General features: G+C 45.2%; 1 protein-coding gene across 1 annotated transcript in view; it reads right to left on the reverse strand.

Annotated features, from left to right (window-relative positions):
• Positions 1-318: 318 nt before the first annotated feature.
• dysf (dysferlin, limb girdle muscular dystrophy 2B (autosomal recessive)) overlaps positions 319-8,040 on the reverse strand; it is a 75,327-nt gene continuing 67,605 nt past the window's right edge. Inside the window, exons 50-57 of the mRNA XM_076289084.1 lie at positions 7,832-7,920; positions 7,532-7,627; positions 6,769-6,910; positions 5,761-5,860; positions 4,929-5,101; positions 4,457-4,566; positions 3,807-3,954; positions 319-3,302 (exon numbers count right to left, since the gene is read on the reverse strand). Coding sequence (XP_076145199.1) covers positions 3,243-3,302; positions 3,807-3,954; positions 4,457-4,566; positions 4,929-5,101; positions 5,761-5,860; positions 6,769-6,910; positions 7,532-7,627; positions 7,832-7,920 — 918 coding nt within the window. The 3' untranslated portion in view covers positions 319-3,242. The remainder of the gene's footprint in view (positions 3,303-3,806; positions 3,955-4,456; positions 4,567-4,928; positions 5,102-5,760; positions 5,861-6,768; positions 6,911-7,531; positions 7,628-7,831; positions 7,921-8,040) is intronic.

The raw sequence follows: 8,040 nt of genomic DNA on the forward strand, positions 1-8,040 counted from the left end.
ATGCCAGAGCTAGCGCGAGCCCAACGCCGTCCAACTAAGGACTACGTGCCCCACCGCTGAACACACTGTTCTTACCACCGCAGCATTCTGGGTAACAGTTTATTTTTATTGGGCGGAAACCTCCGACTACTGACTTTTCTTACATTAACACTATTTTATTAAATGCACATTTTTTATTTAATGTACAAATATGGAAACACATCACAGTCAAAATGCCTCCTCAAGCCCTGTGTTGAGGATATGATGCATGTCGGCGATTACTAGATAGTAAGGATAAAGCAATAGGGAGTAGGGAAAAAAATATGTTAACAGTCAGGATGTATTTTGGAGTGCATTTTAATTAGAATATAAACACATTGTACACATAGTTCATACTTAGATGCACATAATTGTGATGCATAAAATACAAGGCACAAAGCACAGCCAAAAGGTGCTATAATTCTTTGGTGATGATTTTAAAAACAATGCAGAATGTTTGCAATAGCAATATTTTAAATAATACAAAAACAGTAATAGGCCAGTAGGATTGTCAAGAATGCGACAATGAGTTGTATGGCAATCACACTGAGTGGAGAAGCAACTGAATGCAGATGACTTCAGTGTGTTTCAGAATCACGAAAGGCAAAGGAGGCCTTTATTTCACCTGAGGGGGGAGATCTGAGGGCGATCGTCAGGCACAACATTCAAGTCTCGTTTTGTACTGTACATGTCTTTCTTCAGCGATGCTCTGGGCTAAACCAACTAGTCTAGTAAACACACATCACTGGGTCAGAGCACTTCGATGGCACAGTGTGCACAAACTCTAAAAAAATAAATCACTCAGAACAAAACATTCTCTTTCCGCCAGGTACACAATACAAGCAAGTGAGGTACTGTACGTAAACCAAGTCCTCCTTTTCAATCATTTTGAGCGAGCATGGTTCTTTCTCTTCTTCTTCTTCCCTCTCTCTATCTCTCTCTCTCTCTCTCTCTCTCTCTCTCTTTCTGCCTCACCCTTTCCCTCGTTCCCAAAGCCCTCTCTGTAACCCTTACCCACCCAGCTCTGTAGCGGCTATATAAAGATCAAAGTCCTCCACCTCTCCTATCTCCTCATTTTTAGCCGACCGAACGCGCGTACTCCAGGAAATCCACGGGGCTTGCGGCAGATTACCCGGAGTCATCTGACCTTTCCTGTTCCGACAGACAGCGCTGTGAACTCCCCCCACGGTAGCTAAATAAGCCCTGCGAGCGAGCGGGCGTGACCGAAAGGTCAGATTCATGTAATCATTTTCTGTGGCATTCAGCCACCTCAGCTTGACCTCGGCACACCTGTTCAAAGAGAAGCGTGTGGTGGCATGGCGGTACACCTTTCGGGCCTGATTGGGACAAAGGCTAAAAAGACGTCTCTTTTTTTTTCTCCTGACTGTTTTCGCACTCGAGCGCGAACGTGCAAAGCGCGTATGGGGGGGGGTTACACCGCGTTCTCACATCGGCGCGCACAGACGGCGGCGAAGTCCCCCTGTTGACCCCCCCCGGCACATTTCACGGTGAATTTCTTCAAACCAAAACAACACATCTGATGGTTATCTCTGTATCAGCGCCTGACAGCGGGGGCCCCCAGTTAATAACCAGCCGGCCCCAGACCTTACAAGCACGGCGAACAAATCCGGGATTTAACCTAGAGAATGAGGGGGTGTTGAAAGGGGGTAGCGGGAGAAGGAGGGCGAGCGGGCAGGCGGGTGAGCGAGAGAGAAGGAGGAGGAGGAGGAGGTGGAGGAGGCACGAGGCAGATCTATCTTCCACTCTCTGCGTGAAGGAAGAAGAAAGGAGCGCCTGGCTGTGAAAAAAGGGCAGAGTTTTACTAGCGACATGGAAAAAGGATTAAACAGAAAGAGAGATTAAAGTGTTACGGAGAATCAAAGGGAATACAGAAGAGGGTTCACGGCCCGGTCGCCCAAAGGGCAGAAGCACGCTGGAGACACACACACACACACGCACACACACACGCACAAACACACACACCCTTTTAACCCACACACACACACTTTTAACCTCTCTGACACACACACATACACAAACACACACACACACACACACACACACACACACACACACACACACACACACACACTTTTAACCTCTCTGACACATGCACATGATATTCACACAGCTACTGCTGCAACTCTGTGATCCTCACTCTCACATCACATTCAGTGTGTAACCATAATATGTAAATACACCTTCTCACCTACACAACTACTGCAACAGACAGACTCTTAGATGACCCATGTCAACATTATGGTGTGTACAAGAGGCATGATGATTCACACTTTAAATGGCATGATAAAGAAAACAAAAATATGCAAGGCACAGACAACATACTGTAAGAGGTATCATTGCGTAAAAGTTGACTCAGACATACCATGAGACCCAGAGTGAGAAGTCTGAATGTTTTGCGGCATATAGACAAGACTGCAGTAAGAGGAGAGAGCTCAGTAGTAGGGATGGAAATCAGAAAGAAGCTCCCAATCCAATAGACCTCTGAAGTTTGCCTACAAAAAGCTACCATCTTTACCCATATAAGGAGATCCGATATCTTGAGATTTTTCCTAACATGGGGATTTTGAATTATCACACCTGTTAAACTCTCGTGGGGACGAAGAAATCGGAAGTTGCAGATGTTTTGCTCTACACACTTTTGTCCTCTGCCTTCTAGTGGATACTGTGATCTTTGGTAAGTTAAGACGGCACACTTTGATTATTGCTAACTTACAATGCAACTTGCCATAGGTAGTTAGCTTCAACACCCGGATCTCCCAATATGGGCAAAGATGGCAGCTTTGGTTCCTTTTTGTAGGCGAACAGATGTCTATATTGTTATGTTTTAAGGCTAATAATGGTATGACAGTGCAGCTAATTCTGCGATATGCTAAATATTCTGAGACAGTTGGCTAAGTTGCATGATGGTATTATACCACAAATGATTCATAAATAAAACTGGGATTAGTTCAAGATTTCTTCCTGGCAAAGGTGCATGTCTGGAAATGGTAAATGGTGTAATTTAAATAAACAAAAGTCATTGCATAGTGAAAATGGTAACAGTCAGGAAATTGAAAATACTGATATTTGGTGCCAGTGAATGGATCTTGATATACAGTGTCACGATCCACAGAGCCACATTATTTCTTGTCCCACCCATGATCAGTAGTGCATTCACACGCCCCAACTGCCCCAAACTGCCCCCCAGCCCTGCACATAGCTCATCACTGAGTCCCCTTCTGTCCTCCTCCAAAGGGGGACACCAGCTTCATAGCCGCATAGTTCTGTGCAGAGGAGACAAAAGGAGACCTTGTGAGAGGGAGATGGGAGCATAGGACTCTCAGCACACCATTACTCAATGTTTAATAAAAAATGCATCAGGTGTAACTACCCACTCATGAATAGACATACATTTACATTTATTCATTAAGCAGATGTTTTTATTCATAGCCACTTACACATGTCAATTATATTAGAGGGCCATTGTCCCCAGAGCAACTAGGAGTTAAGTGCCTTGCTCAAGGGCACAAAGGTGGAAGCCGGGAATTGAACCCTGCATGCTAGCCCAGCTCCTTAACCACTACACTACCACCACCCCATACACATATACAGTACATCATACTCACGCGCAGGAATCGACAGGAACCGACTGTGTAGACATGACCATACAGTACACACAATAATTCGCTATCTCAACGTTTTTAACAGTTCTGATAGACTCATCTCTCATTCATACAGTATATCTGCACTACAAACTACAAAGATGGAGAAACATGCTGCATTCTCACCGGGAAGGAATAGAGGAAGACTCCAGCGAAGAGAAGGATGAAGAAGAGAATGACAAAGAGAAGAATGAGCCACTTGAACCGCCTCCATATGATGTACTTCATGGTCTTGTACGGAGAGGAGAACCACAGGAACGAAGTATCCGGACGCCTGGAACAACACAATAAGGTATTTGATCAAATATTTTTTTTTATTATTTTGCAAATATTTGAGTTTCCACTATGTTATGCATTTCAGAAGCAGGATGCTACCAGCACCAAGGTCAAAGGCTCTCCAGAGACTCACATGCTGAATGTGATGTACATGACCTTGGGTTAAAGCACACAAATGAGGTGTGTTTTCCAAATCCAAGTCTCCTGCATTGATCCTTGAGATCAAGAATGACCAGTCATTCCAGACCAGTCAGACTGAGATGCATTTAAATTTGGCAAACTGAAGCATTTGTTTTTTTAACGATTTGGTGTAAACATTCAGACGGTAACCCTTCGTCCAGCACCACTGTGCGTTTTGTGCGGAGAACTACCTCCTCAAACTGTTTGCGAGTATTCGAGAGCAGAGAGCAGAAAACTGTTTTGCAAACGTTCGCCCGCGTTTGCGAATTTGAACGCATCTCCGGTATCTTCCACAGGGGGCAGCGGCAGGCCAGACTTACTGGGGGTCCTCCAGGTGGGGGTTCATGTTGGGCTCGTCCCTGCCCTGCCCAGCAGGCCTCTCCTCCTGCTCATGCTCCGACACAATCTCCAGCGACATCTCCACTTTTCCCTGGGGACAGAGGATGCATACTATTGTTTTAAGTCGTTTTGAATAAACACGTCTGCCAAATGAATACATGTCAATGTAAATGTATACATTAAGTTCTGGATACATGCTGTAGATGCACAGCATCTTCTGAACGGACCGCTTTCTGGATGTACACTATGTATCGGACGTCACATATTACCAACCAAAGAACCAAACTAAGTTTTGTTCACATCTACACACCTATGGCTACTGAAAAATGTAAGGTTCATTTATCAAATGTTATTTTGAAGTATTAAAAAACATCGTTGTTTTAGAATTTTCGAAAGAAATGGTTGGTAATTAGTATGTTTACAATATTTGTGCAAAGAATGGATCATGCTCACGGCAAGGACTTTCTCCCCGTTGCTGTCACACACACAGGGCCACCAGCCCTTCACGGTCTTCTGCTCGAAGAGGGAGACAAGCTTCTCTGGGACCTGGTGCAGCAGATCTAGAGTGCACTTCTCAGCAGACTTGGCCGGCCGCAGCATGTGATTCAGATCCATGTCTAAACAACCTGCAGGAGAGACGTAGGGTCTCAAACTCTGAGACTTCTCCTATATGTTACTCTCTCTCTCTCTCTCTCTCTCTCTCTCTCTCTCTCTCTCTCTCTCTCTCTCTCTCACTACTCACTCACTCACTCACTCACTCAAACATACACACACAGACACACACAGTGCAATACATTAGATGAGCAACTTCCATACACACTCATGGCTCCAAAAGAATCGTGGCGTTACCATGGAGACAGAATAACAATACGGATGAGTTATTTGTACACAAAGTCCGACTTCCTCGTCACATTATTGAGCTGATCCTCCGCTGGCGTACTTGACAAACATTCACTCACGCAAACCTAACCAGGCACGCGCATCATATTCCCCTTCCATGTGATTCCATGTACGATAAATCTGTTACTCTCCCCTTTAACTTACTACTGTACTGTCATGTTCCAACTATGCAAGGAGCCAAAAATGTCAGTGTGGTTTTAGGGGAGGTAGAGTGATGAATAGGAGGAAAAGAAAAGATAGGAGGAAGGAAAGAGAGGAGTGGGAGGACAGGAAAAAAGAAAAGATGGAGGGGAAATCAGGGGGGGAAGGGACTGCGGTTGATGGGTGACTTTGGGATGGGTGACTTTTTCTCCCCCCGTGGTGCTCCCGTGCATTGTTCCGTTACCAAGATAGTCGTCGAAGGAGAACTTGTCATTGTCCCAAATCTGGATGGTGATCTTGGGGGGAAGCTTGGACTCTGCCTTGTCCAAACTCCAGAAGTGTTCCTACAAATGGAGAGAATAGAGAGAGAGAGAGAACATACAGTATGTTTTTACACAAGGTGTGTTTCTCAAGTGCAAGAAGGTACAAGAAAGACAGATTGTGCGTGTGTGTGTGTGTGTGTGTGTGTGAGTGGAGTGTGAGGTAAAGCAAGAGACGGATAGACAAAGGCGATTCAGACAGAGAGATTGGGGACTGCCACTGCAACATATAAATTCCACACCACCTTGCCAGACAGGATTCCATCGCCATGACGACATTGCCTACTGTACTCCGTGCAGTGATGGATGGAGCCACCGGTCCAGTGGGAACGATGAGGAGCACTTCACAACTGTCTGTTGCTACAGTGCATCAGTAAACAAGCCATGTCTGCTACACATGACTGCCTGACAACCTTAGCCCGGGACCGTAAAAACAAACACTCCGAGAAGAGATTTATCACATTTAATCATTTTCTGAACACATCGCAGTGAATCATATTTTCTCTCCTCTTCTTCACAAATCATAAGGATTCAGTCGTCTCCCATTCATCAGAGCGTTAAAACCAAACAAATCTATCACCTGACAGTAGCCACAATATGTGTCTTAATATACATTGAGTGGTACTTGCTATCGTAAATCTCACACTAACCGATTTCTCCACGGCCAAAACCAGACCATTAAGTGTCATATCTATCATAGTTGTTTTTCCCCTCAAGCTGTGGCAGCAGCTCTGAAAAGGCTACTGTATCCCCTCAAGTTTCCCTCCGCTTTCTCCGCAACACGTATATACAGTAACCATGGCAGCCCGGGGCGCAGTAAACTCAACTGGATAAGTGGCTCTACGGAACTGAGGATCGGGAGTGGCGAGGGGCGTCGGCTGCACCACAGGCTGGACACACACACACACACACACACACACACACACACTCACCTTCCTGTCCACAACGCAGAGCTGTTCGGCGGGCAGGTAGTGGAACGGGAAGAGGAACCTCCAGTTGAAGTTGCCCTCGCCGCCCAAGGAGCGGTAGTGCACGTCGGTCTTCTGCTTGTTCCCCTCGTGTCCATGCAACCAGCTAACGGGGGGAGAGAGAGCACAGAGTGGGTTTACATGTGCTGTATGCTATCTCCTGTAGGTGGTTAAAGGCAGATGACCTCACCATGTCATCAATCCATCACACAACGGACACCAAACTAGTGGACCACTAAACAGTGGCAGTGGTTGATAGAGACTGTGTATAATCTTAGTGTTGTTAATCTTGGCCGAAACATTTGTTTGTAACCCCTGTCACTACTAAAATAAATATTAAAAAGGAAACAAAAGTTTTTGGAGTGCAACCTTTTTTGACTTTGTGATGTTGGATTAGTAAATCACACCCGCTACATAACAAGAGGGAGAGTATGGTGCTCTGTGTACTTTTACATTGACTTGATTAATCTTGTGCCCCCATCATAAGACAGCAGAAGCAGAAGGGTGGCAGTTTAACATTGACACTTGTTTTATTTTTGATGTGGTAAGAATATACAGTATGCACACAGTGTAAATGTTTACACACATTTTACTACATTTGTAAATGTGGTAAGTTGCCAATTTTTTGCGATGAATCTGCAAATCGCAGAATCACAAAACAACTGGGGGGGAGGGGGGGGTGAAGCTCTACCGCTCTGCTTCAGTATCCTAGCAACGGCAGACGTACCCCTTTACATAGATGTCGCTCATCTTCTCCCCACTAAGGCTGACGTCATCAAGGATAACATCACTGGTGTTCCATACGACACAGCGAAGGAAGAACCTAGAGGAACAGGAGGAACAGTACCGACAGGAGGAACAGGATGAACAGAACCGACAGAAGGAACAGGAGGAACAGAACCGACAGGAGGAACAGGAGGAACAGAACAGACACTTTAGTAAGGGAAACAAATATGAAAGCAAAAACAACCACAAATGTGTTAATTTGTCTAAGAGGGTTCTTAAGAGTACATTAAGAGTTTCTTACTTCTTGGCCTTGCGAGGTGTGATGTTGAAGGGAGGTCCTGGCGGCCCAAAGGACTTGGGAAATATGTCAACCCACATCTGCAACCTCCCCTGAAGAACATTCCCCAAAACATGAAATATCAAATAGACTGCATTGATGTGTTTTGTCATTTGCCGCATTGTAACAACTGCCCAAACCCATACGACTGTTTCATTAAAAACGACTCTGAC

Source organism: Alosa pseudoharengus, unplaced genomic scaffold, assembly GCF_046254945.1.
Source record: "Alosa pseudoharengus isolate Yale_2024_CS ecotype anadromous, Long Island Sound unplaced genomic scaffold, YU_APseudo_1.1 YU_APseudo_1.1_scf_17, whole genome shotgun sequence".
In the NCBI taxonomy this organism is placed as follows: domain Eukaryota; kingdom Metazoa; phylum Chordata; class Actinopteri; order Clupeiformes; family Clupeidae; genus Alosa; species Alosa pseudoharengus.